Below are 18827 nucleotides of genomic sequence, written 5' to 3'. Positions count from 1 at the left end.
AATCGAGCACATGTACCTTTCTAAAAAAATGATGCTGTTTAATCTTATTTGAAGGAAAAACTACACAGATCCAAGTGAATATAGCACACAAAATATGTTTCTAAAAACTCAATACTTTGGGATTTGCAATCATGATGATACTCCAGTTGTTTGTAGGCATTTCATCAGAGCCTATATTCAAAGTGTTCCATCAAAAACAGCAGTCAACATGAAGAATCTTAACTTATTTTATTAAATATGGCATTCAGCTGCTGTTTTTTTATTACTACTTCCCTATGGTTTTCCAAGTTTTTCTTTCAGTTTTGTCTTTAGAGGCATTTTCCAAACGAGCTGCTGTCAGAGGCCACATCTGAATATTCCCGTCTCGGTTAGAGTTTCTTGATAGTCAAGAGAAAATCTACGAAAAATGTATCTAAATTGAAATCCCATTTAATATCATTTTTATTAATCTTGTAACAAATACACAGTAAAACCTGTTGACAGTAAAGAGAACTATTGTGCATTCATACCACTTAGAAGTGGTACAATCTCTGCTCATTTGCTCAAAGTATTCAAAACATATTTACATAAAAAAAGAACAAACCTGCTCCAAGTAGGACCAGTTACTTGTGTCTTACGTCTAAACTTTTCTACAACAAGAAACCAAGGCTAAGCTCATATCAGCATCAAGCACAATTAATCTGTTTACTTGAATGATACTTTATATATGCAGTCTCTTTACTTGGCATTACTTGCTGTGATACAAGGGCAAATTTTACAAATTCACCTCAAATCTCAAAGATATGTAGACTTTTTGATCGAACAACTCTATCTTTTAAAATAAAGCACCCACAATGTAAAAAATAAAATTAAAATGTGCAAACGTGTTGTGCAGTACAGCAACAGGTCTGTAAACCTAAAAGGTTCCTCTGTGAATCATTTGTTCATGTTCCACGGAGGCATTTCGGCTCATAACACTGTAATAAAAACACAGTAAAACAATAGGGTTCACTCTTGTAATCTGATTCTCAGGGAGCCATTTTGTTTAAGGTGCTGATCAAACATCAAGGCTGAGCTGGGCTCATACAGGCAAACGCGGAGTGGATTCGAACATGGAGCCTGTTCTCAAAGTCGTAGCCGGCGTAGTCCTCCTGTATAAAAAAGATCCACAAAGAGTCAATGAAAAAAAATTTTCCTTCATCTTTATGACCTGAACCTTTACCGAGCTCTGCATCGGCACAAACAGATCAATGGCCCCACTGATTAATTAATCTGCTTTTGGCTGCTTTTGGTCAATCAGCCAAAAGCAAATGAATTAAAAATAGAGGAATAAAGGAATCTGACTCCATTGTTCAGTTTAGATGTTGGTGTATCAATTTTATCAGGTAGTAATTTTATAGCTAAAGAGAGTGAGAGATCTGTGCTCAGTCAATGTTAGCTGTGAATACAAGAACACAGTTAATGGAGCTGCAGGAGGTAGAACTACAGACAGATGAACTACACCAAGGTCTGAGCAACCAATTAAACTCATTTGAAACATGTAATACAGGATGATATGAAGGGACTGATATTCTGGGGGAACATAAATTCACAATTAAGTATTACTTCAAGATAAAAAAAAAATATATATATATATATATAAGCAAGGACTTGTTTTTTGTGGGGGTTCTAACTCATGTAAAATTAAAGTCGAAATGAGCAGGGAAAAAAAAAAAAAGCCGTTCAGAAATCCAGTTGAAACATTGAGAACAGTGCTACATTGATTGGATTTAGTGTAGCTATTAAACCAAGCCAACCTGGGGAGAGGATCTCAGATACACTTCCCCATTCCTCAAGGCAAATAAGGAAGTTACAACATACATTAGAAACTTTCTTAGTAAATATACATCCCCCTTACAACCAGACAAGAGCTTTTATATTGGAGTGATGAAAACCTAAGAATAGCTTCGACCAACACTGGCAAACATAAGTTAGGTGTACTTGGTTGTTCATTTGTTCTTTATACATTAGGGGACAAATGAACAAATACATATATTTTTTTGCTCAAAAAGTGTATAGACACCGTCACATTATTTGAGCAAAATTATTAGTACAATACATTTCCTTCCCACTAATTTGCTATATGGGCCAAACCATTCCAGTTTTCAAGAACAATGTTACTTGAAACATTGTTTTAATTCAACACCGGATCATAAACCTGACACCAACTTCAACTCGAGTGGTCCAAAAGAAGTCCTGTTTCTTTACAGGTTTATCTGCTCTTATGTTTCTAAGAAACAAATTCTAACAATTTCTTCTTAGTTTTCTTTCAACTGCAATATTTCATTGGAAACTTTTCAAACTGTTTCTTCAGTCAATTATTGAACTCATTGGAAGATGAGAGTCAGATTACTTTAACTCCAAAGACTTGTTGAGCACATGAAAACAACTGGACCGCATGAAACTAAAGAATTCACAATATTCATGCATGCTTATGTGTTGTCCAGTACAGCAACAGGTCTGTACACCTAAAAGGTTCCTCCGTGAATCATTTGTTCAAATGACGTCAAAACAATGAATCCTTCAAGTACCTTAGCCTGGAGCATTAGCATTCGGCCCTTCTCTGCAGTCTGGGGGAAAGAAAAAAAAAGTCAAAATAAAAAAATGTATATCATGTGACTTCGAATGAGATGAGAGAGGAGATTTCACTCCATAACACACAACCAATCAGACACAGAATCTGTACCTCTGGGGAGTTCAGCAGGACACAGGCCAGTTCATAGCAGGAGTAGGGCTGCACGTAAGAGTTGCACTGACGTCCAACCTCGTCGTTTGCAGCCAGATGGAAATACTGTTGGGACAGGATTGTAATTTCACGCAGGAAAGAAAACAAGGTTAGCTAATCACCATAATATCCATTTATAGTGCGTACTTATGAGTGCATGGATTAATTAAAATTCTGTTCAAGGAGCTATTAAGTGAAGTGAAGCATGCTGGGAATGAGAAAAACACTGCATTATTAACTACACAAATACCTGCACAGCATCTTTAGTATTAAGGAGACATCTGCTAATTGCTCCAAGAAGCAGGTGTTTCAGGTCGGTGCATGACGTGTCTTCAATCCCCTGCAAAACTGAAACAAAAACGATCACTGCGCCTCTGCTGCAAAACGTAACAGCAACTGGAAGACAGTTCGAGAGGCGGGAGTCCCTAAACCAGGAGCCATATTTTAGTACTTACCATGAGTCATTGTCTGCAGCTTGGCAGAGGAGCAGTTAGGCAGGGCTTTCCACAGATAGAGAATCTCAATCACAGACAAGATGCAGAGCTCTTTGGATAGACCCGGTCTCCGGAGCTTCTCAGCCTAAGGCGAAAGGAATATTTATGAGTCAGTGATTTTTATTGCAGTTCAAGAAACACGAAAAGAAAACAAGCCAGATAAATGCTCACCCTCTTCAAGGAAAACACCTCTATCTGATTATTCTTGCGTTTGAAAAGTTTTTGAACATCTTTAAAGGTTGCAGCAGCACCCTCCAGATCACCTGTGGCTCCTTGACATGCTACAAAACACGGCAGATACTATTGGTTAGAGGCAACGACAACAACAAAAATTACTTATTCCTTCAATGCCATATTTTGTGATAATGTAATGGAAGATTGTGAAGAAGAAGGGAAATAATATATGGATTTCAACAAGTATTTTATTTCAACAAATAAAAATCCATAAGCTGTGACGAATAAAGGACTTACTGCCAACCTTTACTCTGGTACATCTGCATAAAACCCAGTGCAATTCCTATTGCCCTCTTTACATACCTACACATTGATTGGAATCCACCCACACTTGTTTTTCCCAATAATATCACCCTGAATACAGCACACATGGTAGTGGCAGCATCATGCTGGGGTCTATGGGGGGATATGGAGGGTGGGGGCATTTCTTCAAGTACAGTCTAGCTAAATAGAATAGTTCAGAAGATGGACAAAGCTAAATACAAATCGATACCGGTCCTGGGAGAAAACTATAGATGCCTAGTCAAAGCCCAAATAAGAATCTAATTGGAAATCTCAGCTACAATGTCAAAACCGATGCGCTCTGCAATCACATCGAGTTTGAGCCTTTTTCCAAAAAACAGAAATGAGAATTTCTCTCTGCAGACAAATGTTTGCTGTTATATTTGCTTTTATTCATGAGGACTGTTTTCTTTGTGTATCAGTCTGTCATCCTACTGAAGTTTTCTTTTTTTTATTTTAATATGAATATCTTAATATGCCATCTTTATTTTAAATATAGATTATAAATATAGTCTGTGAAGTTGCTATTCCAACTTCAAAGACTTTGAAGTTGGAATAGCAGCAAAATGTGGTTCTATGAAGCCTCGACTCCAGGGAGCGCTGGGAATACAAATGTTTACCACATTTTTCTAATTTTTATTTCTAAATTAAAAACCAAGTCTGCATTACCTGCTGTTAAATAGGCGTAGTAGCACTGCGACCAGCGAGACTCCTCCTTCAGTCGCTCAAACGCCCTGTACGCTTCTGTGTAGTTCAGTTCAATCATGCTGCACCAACCTGAAACATTCACCCAGAAAAATGTTGAAATTACGACAGACTAGCACAGAACATGGAGGCTAAAAGCACAGGGAGGAAAATTATTACCTATTTCATATAAACACACATGTTGAATCTCCCTCTGGTCGGAGGCCAGAACTAAGGCTTCATTGAAGGAAGTCAAGGCCCTACTGATCTGGCACTGGAAAGAAAACAAAGTCATTTCATTGTGGTAGCAATAGAGAGCTATTCCAAATCAGAAGAAATTTAGAGGTAGAAAGCAAATTTATTATTTTTTTGTTTCTGTGCGTCTACCTCAAGGCGTTGAACTCTTCCTTTAAAAAACATGAAGAGAGAAGAGTTTGGATATGTGGCCTCCCTCTGTTTAAGTATGCATTTTGCCTCCATTAGGCCTGCTTGTGTGTCTGAGCCGTCTAGAGCAAAGAAGGGCTGCACCACCGTGTGGTACCACAGCAGAGCCAGGCTGGAAGGAGAGCAGAGAATCACAACTTAACTTTTCTGTATTTGTCATTTTGATTATGTCAATTCACCAAACTGCAACTGATTAAGATTAATTTATTTGACTCAGACTGGGAAAATTCAAAATATCAATCAGTGCAAGTTTATTATGAGCAACCTTATCCTGTAACTTTGGAGACCATACTCATGACTTTAATGAGAAAAAAATGAAATTAAGAAATGATTTAATAATAAGGCATGACTTGGAAAGTGATATCGCAGAACTTGAGTAGGCTGTTTTCTTTCCTTTGTCAACTCTCTGCTTCAATTTCTGTGTTTAGAAGTTTCCATCAAAATTCAATACTTCAGTTTTTTGGGTTTTTTTACCATATAAAAATCCCCAAATTTTTATATGGTATTTATATGGTGCCTTGAAAAAGTATTTTTACCCCTTGAACTTTTACACATTTTGTCCCATAACAAACAACAAACTTGAATGTATTTCATAGAGTTTTAAGTGAAACAATGTTGTGCATCCCTGAGGAGTGGAAGGAAATTATATTTGTTTAAGATCTGAAAGAAGTATCTTTATAAGTACAGTTGTGTGAATGTGGCTTAGCTGACAGGCTGGATAAAGACAGTTTTAATCAGAGAAAAAGTTGGGAGGCCAGTAGTAAGTCGAGAGGAGCTGCAGAACTTCACCCCTCAGGTGGGAGAAAGTTTTTTCACTTGATATACATTCAGTTAACTTACAGTGTTGTTTTTGCTTTTTGGGGGGGGTGGTTTGTTGCTTTTTTTGTATTTTATTGAATGCACCAAGTTAAAATTAAAATGACAGCAATGCAAACAATAAACGTTCAGAGGAGTGGGTAGAAGTGTAAACTCATTCAAACTCACCCTGTGAACTGTCAATGAATTTCATAAATCTGGCTCTCGATGAAGGTTGTCAAAAAGAAACAAATCGTTGAAAGCAAAATGGAGATGTGAAACTGACTCTCCATAACACTCTCAACACACAAGCCACTTTTTTGATCTACATAATTTCTTCACTGCTCCTGATCAACAATTTCCAACATAGAGTGGAGGCTGAAGTCACTCTCGAGATTCATGTTGGTAGTCTACACCATGTGTCTACTCTGAACTGTAAAACCTACCTAATATAGGATTAAGGAATAAATGTGAAAACCCTGCATTAGAATCACAACAAACTCTGCTCCCCTCAGGAAATCCTCTACACATATTTTGTATTTGTATGTTTTAGATGAGTTTTACTTTACTTCCACTTCACATCTATGCATTACTCTGAGTTGGTGTGTCACATAAAACCCCAATACCATACACAAATGTCTGGGATTGTAGTAAGACAATATTTTACAAAGTTAAAGGGGCATGAATACTTCATAAATATGCTCACTCACATACTCACGTAGCTAATGGGGCCTTCATGTCCTTACTTTCACTGGCATACGTGAGCGCCGAGAGGCCTTGATCGCGGTCTCCAGGGAAGCCCAGCAGGTTGACGATCTTCAAAAGATGGGGCGGCACCATGGAGATGCACAGGTGGAAAAGGCCATAGCCAAAGCTGACAGATCCTTTCAGTCGGTCCAGAACCTCTGAGCTGACGCCGTTCAGTCTCTGAGACTGGCTCATTCCAGGTGAGGAGGATCGGCTGCTGCTGGAGGAGGCCGAGGTGGATGACAGAGAGGACGACGCTTGCTGTTCAGAGATCCTTCTGTTGCCTTCTTGTAGGTGTGTGATGTCATTGTAGCATTTGTTATACATCTTCCATGCTTTGCGGAGGATCCAGCCTCCTTTGATGTATGCTGGAAGGGAGTGGAGCTGAGCTGAGTGAAACTTACTTTGGTATTTTCTATACAACCCAAACTTTTGAATTTTTTTTTTCTGCTTGTTACCTGACAGCTCTTGCTTTATGAAAGACAGAACTGCGAGGTAGACCTGGCAGTCTGCAATGATGATCTGCCGCTGCAGTCGGTCCACAGCAGCCATTCCCGACCTCTGGGAATCCACCTGCTAAACCACATCTCACTTATCCACACTTATTAGCGCAAACGGCAATAATAATTCGTCATACATTTATCTATAACAATTAAACGCATAGATTCAGGTGGTTACTCACGCTCCGCTTTATCTTGTTTTTAATGGTTTCAATAACGCTGCCGTTTTCACTCTCACACAGTCGCTCCGTAGATTTGAGGTCCTCAAAGGCCGTCTGCATTTTCTCCTCTTCAAATGTCATAACAGCATTCTGCACACAAAACACACCCAGATTAATGCAGAAAATGTATGAAAAAAGACAGCGACCCATGGCTTTGTAAAAGTGAAGCAAACAAATACATTCAACAGTTTCACTTTCTTTGTGTCATATTAATTTCACCTCTTCCAGTACACATGAAGGCAACACAGACAAAGAGACTTTAAAAACTGTACTCTTTTTTTTAATCAAATATAAAAAGGCTAAGAAGTCTTTAGTTACCTGGAATGTATTCAAAGAGGCACTACATATACATATATATATATATATATATATATATATATATATATATATATATATAATATATATATATACATATATATATATATATATGTGTGTGTGTGTGTGTGTATATATTATTGTTCCATTACTTAAAAGCTCTTTTACTGCTTTTTCAAATTAAACTGATTTAAAGTTAAAATGAAAATGAAATAAAAACAGGGATCTGAAACTAAACGACGCCATGCTGACAGGACAATTCTGTACTTACCAGAAAACTCACAAAACTTGCACCGAAACTCATCAAAGGACTGTCGTTCCTTAGAAAGAGGAAACAGAACATGAGTAGGGGGCTTTGCAATTATTATTACAGCAACAAAGTTTGAGCCAAGTCTGTTTCAAAGCCCAACAAAATACTAGTGTGCTTCAGAAGACAGGTATTAACAAGTGAAGACATATTAGAAGCAAATACCAAATGCGTCATAAAGCATGGCAGTGTATGGCTTATTCTGCCTTGGAGTCTGTCACTTCCCTCCATGTTTTCTTACTTATCCTGTCAAAGCAGGATGGCACTCAGTGCTTAGAGCAATTAGTGGGAGTACTGACATTTCACTTTTCACCAGGGGTCAGGACACATAGGGGCAGCCTTCTGTGACATCAACATGTAGCCTTAAAGGATACTCTTTGCTTTAGATAATAAGCTCTTATCATGACAACACAGCATGACAGGAGAATGAATACAGTCTAAAACCAATAAGTGGATTGTACTAAAAGTGAATGAATAGATTCGTTTTTTGTTGTTTACTTTTAGCTTTTCAACTCTTATGGGCTAATTTTTGGATGACCCCAACAAAGTGTTTTGGATCTTTCCAAAACAAGTGAAAAGAAAGTTAATTCACGGAAATGTTGCAGTTGGGACAGGCATTTCAGGAATGACAACTTGCTAAACAAGCAAACCTCTTTAAAAACATGTATAGATTGCTAAAATAACTACAACGCCCCATCACCAAACATAACTCAGCTATTTAATTAATCCATTACTATTTTTTCATAAACAAGTTGGTCTGCCTGAGTATTACCATGGAGCATTAATCTAATCCAGCTTGTGACCAAATCATAAAGTGAAACCTACCAGACAAGTAGGACAATGACACTGGTGCTCACAAAAAGAAAAAGACTAAGACAAACAATGCTACTTATGCTGATGCTACTTCATTTTATGAAGAATAACTAAAAAGATATGCAGTTGGTGGTTTAACCTGAAAGCTGCCTGGAGACCCACACAGACCTGTATGTCTTGAAGAGCTCATCACTTTCCTTGAATCCGTTGTTGAGCAGCATATTGATTCCTTTCAGAGCCAGCTCTGCGTCGCTTACACGCTCCGTCTTCTCCTCCCCGGAGCTCCCGGGAGCTGCTGCTGTTGGGTCCGCCATTAGGACACCCGATACCGCCGCCGCAGCTGGAGGTAAGTAAGTATCCGAGAGATTCCGTGTGGGGGGTGCGGCGGCTCTGGATAGTTTACTCACAGTCAAAACAGTCTCAACCCGTTGCGCAGCTCTGAATAGTCGCTGTCATGTCTGTGTTGTTTACAGACTAATAACCTACATAGACGACATAAACGCTACAAACAGCTGAGAGAGTGAGCTGACCGTTGTTTAGTCTGGCGGGTTCCGTCGCTGTGTTCCGTATTCTGCCGCCTGTCTGACCGCCGGTTTGTGTTCCTGTGGAGACAGGAAATGTGCTACCTTCAAGTGCATCCGGAAATATCATATTCTTAGACCGTAGAAAACCGCCAAACCTCTGTCCCGTAAAATTTAACGATATTATTATTAATAATAATAAAACTACAAACATTTGTAGTTAAAACAATGTTATAATATTCATGTTCAATATACTGTGTTAAAGAGCCAACTAACAAACTATAGCCTATTACATAAATCGATCTATTGCTAGCTCCAGATGCCCTTATATCTCCTCAGATGTTTCAGGGACGCTAGCAAGCTTTGGGATTAATAAAGTGGTTTTGAATTCGAATTTGAAAATGACTCTATGGAACAAATGTGAATAGTAATCTGAACTTTAGTCAGGTTTCACAAATCACATAAATGTTTCAAATCCCAAACATGGACTAAAATATTCTGCTTTTAGCAGAATAATTTAGTCCAGGTTTGAAGTCTAGGAGCTGTAATGTAGGAACCGGAGTAGTTCTAGGGTGACACTGATGCAAAAAAAGAGGTGAAATCAATCTGTATTGAAGTTTCACATTTGACGCAGGTTTAGCACACCTGCATCAAAAAAGTAGATTGAAGATGCGGAAGGCAGTGAAGAATTACGTGGAATCGGAAACCAACTTCAGCCTCGTCTCACTAATGTCATCGGTGGAAAAAGACGCACAACTTAGAATAAGGTTTCCAAAAAATAACATCGAATAACCAGCGCAACGATTTCAAACACGGCGCTCCTGCGGCCCACTTGCCATCACTGCGGCCTACTTGTAGGTCAAGTACAACAAGTCGCCAAAGTAGGCCTCCATAAACACTGACACGATTTCTATCGGATCCACTAAAGTTTCAGTCATAAGGCTGGGCGTCCACTCGGATTCCGCGTCTTGGGAGATCAGAAATATACCCACATCTTTTTTTCAAATGATTACGTGAAAGCTGCGTTATATTTTTTATGTGCGTCACACTCACAAAAATGCCGTCATTTGCCACCGTTGCCAGATTTGAAATGTTTCTGTCCAGACACAGGGTAAAGCTAGACCTGTGAAACTTGCCCAACTGCGAAGAAACAGTACGAATCTAAACTTCGAATAAAACTCAGTTTAATAGGAATATATGTTTTACCCATAATCTATCCCTTATATATTTTTAGAATAATTTAGAGAAACAGTTACATTTTATATTTTTTATAATGTAGTAGGATAGAAGTTTTTTTTTTAAGTTTTCAAAATTTTAAAATGTATACTTTCTAGGAACTAATACAGTTTTCGAAAACTTTTGAGAAACAGTAAAAATGTATATTATCATTTTGATGTTTCTGAACTAAATAAACTTTAATCTATTCTGATTACATCCAGTTGCATACTGTTATATCAAGTACATATATCAATTATATAAAGAAACTTTATATAATTATCAAACTTTATATAATTATCAATTATTCAGTTATAGATGGTGATACAAATGAAAGTTTCTTTTGAGGTAATTTTTACCTGTTTTACCTTGTAAGTCAATCTTATCACAATTTTAATAAAGCTTTATTAAACTGACCAAAGGAAATGCAACATGAAAGGCATGAAAAAATTAATTGCCACTTCAAACACAAATCAAATAATCTTTTATTGCCAAAGAAACTATAAAAACAATGATGGAACAGGTTTACAAATCGGTCATCACAAGGCAGGAATGCATGTCCAAATGCGTCCAAGTATATAATGCATTCTTATAACGCATTTCATAACAATTGTGGTATGAATGTAAAAACAGAAAAGTAAACACCTGTTGGGAAATTTAAGCATCTTTAATACACATTTAGTTCTGTACTAAGTTGTTGTAAATTGTTTGCAGCTCTTTTGTAATGGTCCCAATTCATGACTGACCACAGTTGTGAAAGCTATGTTAATGTCATAAATTAAAAATTACTTATCAGAAAAAATAGAATAAATAGAAATTAAAATCCATGCTCTCTTATGGTGTGAAAAATCGACAGAGAACGTCATAAATTTCATGCAAAAGGAATGCAAAATGGGAAGATAACTTAGATCAAATGTGAGGATCGCAGGTGTTTTAAACCAGTCACAAAGCAGACCTCTACATGCAGGCAGGTGGAAATAAATAGATAATAGCTTGGAGACCCCTGAAACAGCAATGACTTAAGCACTGCAGGTGTAAACATAATAATTCTATTATAAAAATTGGAGTCCAACAGAGAAAAAACTACAATCGACAACAAAGCTAGTAGTTTTCATTGCAACTGCAGCACCATCTGAGAAGGCAACATTTATTTTCTTAAAGTGCTGGGTTTTTGATGATGAATTCCCCTGATCAATAATCACCAGTCTGTTCAGTAGCATTTGGTTGTTGAGAAAGAATCAATGGAGACATGCATCTGGTTGTGTTGCGGTTAGGAAGATTGTCCAAGAATATGATTTTATCACAGAATAAATATAGAGCAGCTAAAATGATAAACCTGTAAGCTGCTGCAAACAGCCCCCACTCACATCCCTTCAGACACACACACCACACATTCTGACACACAGGCACATTCTCTGTCTTTTAACCGATTGCACATTGTGGGTAGAGGACGTGGTCCCAAGGCTTGTTCAAGCATAACTGCTCAGCCCGGACACTCTTTGAGGTTGACAGGGCCAAACACGCCTGATGACCTGTGGAAGGAGACTGATACGTCGTTGACCTTCATGTCCTGGATACATCCCACAAAGGAGGATGTGACAGGAAGCATCTGCTGCATCAGCGTCTCTGTAAAAAACAAATGTTCAGATAGTAAACAAATTAGTGGTAACTTTTGTAACTTTGTTTTAATACATGATGGCTTGTTCAGGGATCTTCTAATATTGAACCCTAAAACAAATTAATCTTTTATTTTAATAGTATAGTCCCACTATGATACTGTGAATTTGAGCGAATTTATGTAATTGAGAAAAAATTTATATTAAAAAAAATTGCATAACTTATTTCCTTCCTACTGTGTGGTTTGCTGATAGAGTATATGCATGGTGGATAACAGCCGTCTTATTCATTCATTCTTTCAGTCATTCATTCATTCAAGGAGCTGCACTATGCAGAACTTTCTCATTAATTATGGTTGCGGAACCAATTGGAGGATTATTTTTGAACCAAATATGTATTTATTTAATTGTACATTATCTAACTTTACTCTACAAATTCTTAATTTTATGTTTGCTAGAAATGTATTTATTTGAAGTGGATTTGGTAGATAGAACACTCAGTGAAATGTACTAAAGTTCAAGAAGAAAACAGTGGTCATGTAACCTGTATATGAACTTGCAAAATGTTTATTTACATATTTGGCATTACTTTAAGTTACAATCATATTTTTTATTACATTTAACTTAGCATGAATTGATAATATTCAATTGTGAATCTCACTAATTAAGAACATTACGAACACTGATACTCACCAGGAATGCCACCGACATAAAGAGGATCTTTGGTCAAAGGGAAAGTAGAAGACGGTGGACCTATCTTGTAGTTGTCCAATGTGTCCACAGATAGTTGTACAACATTTTTTCTCTTGATTACTAGGAGAAAAATGGGGGAAAGATTTGAGACTAAGTAATTACAGGCACATAAGTAAACAAATACTTTTTTCACTAAAGTACTTATATTTTTTTACCAATGTAGCAGTAGGTATCATAGCTTTCAGCTGAAAAAGATACTAACTCTTTTTGGTAACAAAAATGACTCCTCCATTTGGATGAGTCAGCTTTACTGGTCTTAACCGAGCAAACAAAACAACTAAGGAAACTGCTGAGGCTACTAAAACCTGAAACCAAAGAGCAAAGCATCAAGGCCCGGATGAGCAGAGGTCATCTCTGCAAATTTATTTTGAGAAAATAAACTGATTCTTAAAATAAATTCTAGATTATTTTATGACAGAAGATTTTTTGAAGCTTGTTCCTGACTACAAATCCGTTAGTTATCAGCTGAGAATGATTATTATTGTTTGATGTTTGATTTATTTAGAGTGAATGAAGTTTCTGTAAACAAATATATTGAATAACATAGCATCACATATGGTAGAGATAAGCATTTTCACCATTCAGCACAATTCAAATAAAATTGTGTTTTTGACATGTTGATTGGATCTGAGAATCTTTTGACCATGACCAGTGTTTCAAAGCTTTATTCATAAATACAACAAGATGTTAAAAAGTGACATCCTAGAATAAAATATCATGACACCGCATAAGTGTGCAAAAAATATATATTTTGCTCCATAATCAATAAAAATTTTCTTTGTCCACCTCATTGTTGGTCTTAGTTAAAAACATGTGACTGCATTATTTCATATTTGGTTCAATATTTGTATTGGGTATTAGTACAATTTTAAGTTTTGTTTCACCTGAAATTTTATGAAATATTCCATCGCATAAAGAGATTTTTGGCTTCACTGATGTCATGTACTCTCCTCTTCCATTGTTCACGTGCGCCACCACCTGCAAATGGAAACATATGCAAAATCTCAATGTTAACCCCATACGAATAAAGCCAACTGCGATAATGAAGGTAGAATCAACTGACTTTGAAGCTACCAATTTTAAAACCAAGCCGACCTAATTTAGGTTGGCTTTATGCACAGCAAACATTTAAGACAGTTCTGTGGCAGCAGAAAGCATGTCAGTATTCTCACCTCTCCCCCGAGCATATAGATGCTGAGAAAGTGGCCCACTGTGTTTACATGACTAGTGGAATCACCGACATGAAGCAGGAGTCCAGTCTGACTGCGGGGACGTATGTTAAACAGCAGCTCCAGGTCAGAACCAAAAACAAAGGAGTCATCTGAAATACAGAAAACAAATGCAGCTAATGTGATTTACAAAAATGTAATGGGGAGCAACTAAGAAACCATATTTTTGAGTTTTGTAGTTTCTAAATATTAAATACTGTAAAACATTTTTCTAATATACTAAAATACGTCCCTAAAAGACTTAAATTATAAGTAAGATAATAAAAAAAATCACCATCATCCAATTCAGAGTATTACAGAACAACAATATTTCATTTGCTCATGTGAAGAAACCATGGTGCTCTTTTAAACGATAGATTAGAAATAGAAGTGTGGCACAAAAAGAGCACAAAAGTGATGCTACTTACTGATTACGACATGTGCTCCATTTCCTGCAAAATACGCCCCTTTTTGTGTCGGCCCTTCAAAGCAGGGTCCTGCACCATAGTTTGATGATGGGTTTAACATCAGTGCTCCATTCATCTTAAAATTACGCACACAGCCGGACACACTTTGCTTCGGCAGAGCCTTTGACTGAAAGTAAAAGTAGTATTTATTTTACTAAACTAGCCACAATTTTTCAGAAATGTTAAATGAATTTAGTGTTTTGCTACCTTTAACTCTTTCTGAAGGGATTCTGGTGCACTGCCCAGGTATGCAGGTAGGAGAAACTGCTGCATGGACTTCAACTCAGAGTTGGTCAGCTGACCATCCTGAGCTTTGATCCCATCTACAACCAACCGGAACTTCTTCTTTTCCAAACTGAATATGACCTACAGACAAATATGTTCAACACATACTTTGGTTCGCAAAATAGACTGAATGATGCAGGGATGGCAGTCATGATATAGCTGAAACAAGACATAAAACTGTGAGAAAAAACAACAACTTTTGCTGTTGTTTATCTAAGATTACTAAAATTATTTCTACTTCTTAAAAATAATGAGAGGATTTATAATCCAAATGAGAAATTGCATTATGGTTTTGCAAGCTTCTGGTGTGAAAACAGATCTGTAGTGCGATAAGGGAACATCTCAAACACACAGGTATCTTTTGTGAATTTATGGGGAAAAAAAATCTGCTGAATAAATGCCATTTCTTAATCCTTGACGGTACCATATTAATTTTCAAAACTACACTTTACACATGCATAAACACAATGGGAATGTCCAGGCTTGATAGTATAGGCAGGTTTTGTTTTCCAGAAATGAATGTTTGTTTCCAAATGTGAGCATTAACATCTGGCTGAAGTTGTATTGGTAAGCGAATGTAACTATTTGTAGTGAAATACCACCAGGAGCTGACAGGCCAATCAGAAAGGAATGGCATCATCACACGAAAAAAAACGACATAGACAGATGTTTTAAATTCTTGATTTTTCAAAACATGTCTAATTAAACTAAAATTGCCCATTATCACCATCCCCTTACAGAAAAATCACGTTTACATGTGAGAAAATTTGCAAGCAGAGCACTGAAAAAAGCTTGTGGGACAAGATCCTAATTTATCAACCAACACTAAACAGTTTCAAAAACAATTCTATCAACTATTAAGAAAATGCAGCATGTAAACTTTACCGCTTATTATTCTGGTATTTGGCAAATGCAAATAATTTTAGAAACCCTACCTGACCTAAAACAGAAAAGATTATGACTGATTTGATTTCACCCATGTCGAGGCAAGTGTCTTTTTTTTTTGAAGAGCATGTAAACATCAGGTTTTAGCCGTAAATGTACGGAGGTTTGTATACAGTGATGTATATTTACTAACCGAATGCCACTTTCCATCATTGTACTTCTCTCTGTTGAATATCTCCCTTTGTTTTCCCACAGAGAGTCTGATCCTGCCCTTAGACATGTACAACGCCAGATGAGACTGCCCTCCTCTGGTCGCTGCAAAGAATAGCAGACCTTCAGGAGACCGAGTCCTGACATCCAGAGAGAAGTGAGGCCTGGACAAAATAAAACAGAGAGAGAGAGAGAGAGAGAAAACAATCCTCTCAATTACAGCTCTGATTTTTATTTGCACACTTGGTATTCATAGATGTGAGATCATAAGGAAACTGGCCACTCACTTGGGTTGTAAGACCTGTAATGGTAGGCTGTAGCTTAGGCTGCTCGCAGGCCCTCCCATGCGATAAGCATGTTGAAGCGTGGCTGGGAATTCACAGACCGAAGTGCTTTCATTTATTATTTGCTTCACGCTATCCTGAAAAGTAGCACAAAAACAGAAAAAGAAGAAGACCCTTAATACAAGTTGATATTTGAATTCCTATCAGCTGCAGGTCTCTGGACGGCTCCCACCCTGCTGGGAAATAAGGCAGCATGCTTTTGAGTTGCAAAAATGATCACAAGCATGTGTTCTGCCAAATATGAAGCTTTTGTGACTTTAGATTTAGACTTTTTTTATATATATATAACAGGCCTGCTTTGTCTGTATTATTACTAGGCTACATTTTTATTTCTAAAAAGAATACCTGCTACTTTTTAAATCTTAAATTTCAGAAAACATTTTTTCCAAAATTAAATAATTTTAATTGGAAATTTCAGGCTTGTATTTGAGTAGTATAATAAATTCCAGTTTACTCACTTCACAGTAAAAGTCAGACTAATGGGAACTTTCTTTTTATTCTCATGTAGCATTTGTCTAAAAGGGCTTGCCTTCCACCATGAAGGTAAACAAACAAACAAAAAAGGGACAGATTAAATTTATTTACATGTAAAGTTTTTCTCAAATGGATTTCTGAAGTGGTTAATTAAATTCTAGTTGATGGTTGGTAGCTGAAAGTTTAAAATTGATATATGTTTCATTTTTTCTTTGGGCTCTGATCTACCAACTCCTTTTTTTTCTTTAGTGGATTACAGCACACAAAAAAGGAAAACAGTTCAGCAGATCCCTTCAAATAATACATTGTATTTTTGCATCAAAGCACAAACCCTGTGATATTTACCTGGTTTTGGCTCAAATTAAAGAAGTGAATCAACGACAAGCTGTTTATTGATATTTTTAGTAGACTAAATACAGTGGAAGTTCTTTGCTTGTACGCATGTAATGAATGTGAAAATATATAAATTTGTGCCTTTGACCTGTATACTACAAATTAGTCAGACAGTGGATAACTGGCCAATTGGCTAGCACAAGTCTATTTAAAAAAAATATCTCAAATTCAGATTTTATTTGTCATCTATTCACCAACTGATAAGAATTGCAGTTGGACACTGTCCTTAGGAGGCAAACTGTTTGTTTTCATTCATAGTTTTAAATTAGAATGGGTTTCGCCAGTGAATGTACTCTGTTCCTTTATCACCAAACCTCTAGCATTAATTGTACCAATCTAGCTCAGGTTCTAATAAAAATAAAGGTAAATGCAGATATGATCCCATGTCCTTCTATTTTATTGTGACACCTATTTCTTCACACTTTCATATAAAGCTTCATAAGAACTAACCTTTGCACTCCAAAAGTTTGCATTCCCTGATTTTTTATTTGATTCAGGATGTGTAAAGTGAAAGTGGCACCATATTATTGTACTTCCGTGAACCCGTGCGGCTGATAATTCATAATTCACGTTATTCAATTATTGTGAATCAAGGTTAATATATGGCTCCACACCAAAATATCCTATTGTTTACAGTGAGAATGAGCAAGCAAAGACAAGGGTGATTAGTGGAATCAATGTATTGTAGATTTGATTAAAGAAAAATAATCCAGAGGTGACAGTAAAGAAAAGCCTAGATATTTTTACCTCATGGTGAGGCTTATGCGAGTAATCCTCTAGCTTCTTCTCAAGGTCTCTTTTTTTGTCCTTCAGTGGATACTTAATGTATTCTTATGTAAATTTTAGGACTATTGTGTAAATTTTGTTGAAATCAGCTCATTCTTTCCTTTTTCTCTAGATTTTTTGGGATCTAAAACCATCTTCAAAATGTGCAGATTTAACTATTTGCAATGTTAAAGGACCTTCACTGCCTCTCCAATTACCTGAATGCAAACGGAAAAATTACCAAACTTTTAACTTGCGGTTTTCTCTATATGCTTATGCTCCTAAAACCTTTGCAGGAATAGTTGTCTTGAAATCTTTGCCGTAGGGCTAACTCAGTTCAAATAAATAAGCCAAAGTCTGATCTTCTATCTGGTACTACTGCAAACTAAAAAGTTGAAAATGTCTTTTGAGCATTTTAACCTCATGTCTACATGACCATACACAACATACTCACAGCTCACCCCTAACATTTCAGTCGGTGCTGTTCACTCTGCTTGCACTTGATTACTGCAACACATTTCTTTGAGAATTTCTTTTCTTCTGATATTTCTGTGAATTTGCACACTTTAACCGATGTCTCTGCTTCACCTTGGCTTCTTAAGCGAAGCTGGTCAGCATACATCATTCACACATTTAGCCGGAAATGCAACTTCATGATTATTTATTATTCACACAGATCAAAGAGTGTTAGAAAAGGTGATTAAAAAGTGATGGAAGCGGCCACTAAAATCGGCTGTGATTAGAGCACATTTCTTTGATTATATAATCAAGCATGATTTTATGTGTCATTAGTGAATTAAAAACAAGGTGCTTGTGAATGACTTAGAAGGATTACATGGAAGAAAGCGAAAAAACAGATTCCTTTCAGGGTTATTATTCACAATGTAGATAGCGGACACAAATATAATGGACAAAGGATGAAATGCAATACACTTTGTTGTTTGGCATGGGTACTGAAACATTCATAAACATTTTTTTATTATTGTGTAGAGTACACAGTAAATAAATGAGCTTGTGCATATGCTAGAAAAAAATCATAGGGGTACATCAGTCAGTGTTAGATTGATGTCGTCATCTGCAGGGTTTGGTCTCCTTCTTCTTCATCTCTAGAA

At 36.8% G+C, this 18827-nt stretch overlaps 2 protein-coding genes across 4 annotated transcripts in view; both read right to left on the bottom strand.

Moving 5' to 3' along the window:
• Positions 1-13: 13 nt before the first annotated feature.
• LOC129362325 (tetratricopeptide repeat protein 39C-like) lies at positions 14-9178 on the bottom strand. Of its 2 annotated transcripts, none has more exons than XM_055033793.1 (14): positions 8748-9178; positions 7731-7779; positions 7106-7234; positions 6882-6999; positions 6395-6791; positions 4825-4993; positions 4618-4711; positions 4423-4530; positions 3409-3518; positions 3199-3322; positions 2994-3091; positions 2705-2809; positions 2550-2588; positions 14-1130 (listed from the first exon to the last, which is right to left on the bottom strand). In XM_055033793.1, exons 1-14 carry the CDS (start codon positions 8891-8893, stop codon positions 1044-1046), a joined length of 1773 nt encoding a protein of 590 aa, XP_054889768.1. In that variant the 5' UTR covers positions 8894-9178; the 3' UTR covers positions 14-1043. The 2 variants fall into 2 exon arrangements, with proteins under 2 accessions (XP_054889768.1, XP_054889770.1); XM_055033795.1 differs by having other exon boundaries at positions 6882-6996.
• A 1598-nt stretch (positions 9179-10776) lies between these two features.
• Positions 10777-18827, bottom strand: part of LOC129361788 (laminin subunit alpha-3-like) — a 65705-nt gene continuing 57654 nt past the window's right edge. The window contains exons 70-77 of one of the 2 annotated variants that reach the window (XM_055032882.1): positions 16027-16160; positions 15723-15903; positions 14567-14725; positions 14321-14486; positions 13857-14005; positions 13569-13662; positions 12625-12744; positions 10777-11941 (exon numbers count right to left, since the gene is read on the bottom strand). In XM_055032882.1, coding sequence (XP_054888857.1) covers positions 11799-11941; positions 12625-12744; positions 13569-13662; positions 13857-14005; positions 14321-14486; positions 14567-14725; positions 15723-15903; positions 16027-16160 — 1146 coding nt within the window. In that variant the 3' untranslated portion in view covers positions 10777-11798. Of the gene's footprint in view, positions 11942-12624; positions 12745-13568; positions 13663-13856; positions 14006-14320; positions 14487-14566; positions 14726-15722; positions 15904-16026; positions 16161-18359; positions 18822-18827 lie in introns of those variants that run through there. The other variant, XM_055032885.1, reaches the window with a different exon arrangement.

The sequence above is a fragment of the Poeciliopsis prolifica genome, unplaced genomic scaffold (assembly GCF_027474105.1).
Source record: "Poeciliopsis prolifica strain line A6 unplaced genomic scaffold, Auburn_PproV2 SCAFFOLD008, whole genome shotgun sequence".
Taxonomy (NCBI): domain Eukaryota; kingdom Metazoa; phylum Chordata; class Actinopteri; order Cyprinodontiformes; family Poeciliidae; genus Poeciliopsis; species Poeciliopsis prolifica.
Note: the sequence above shows the minus strand (reverse complement) of the source record. Positions and strands in the feature narration are given on the sequence as shown.

Bases quoted from the DNA above. Each gene is read 5' to 3' on its own strand.
- LOC129362325 (XM_055033793.1), bottom strand. From the start codon at position 8,893: ATGGCGGACCCAACAGCAGCAGCTCCCGGGAGCTCCGGGGAGGAGAAG. The intron at 4,531-4,617 runs GTAATAATTTTC...TGAATGTTTCAG, and splicing joins TGTGTGTTTATATGAAATAG to GTTGGTGCAGCATGATTGAA. The intron at 2,589-2,704 runs GTACAGATTCTG...TCTTTCCCCCAG, and splicing joins TCCTGCTGAACTCCCCAGAG to ACTGCAGAGAAGGGCCGAAT.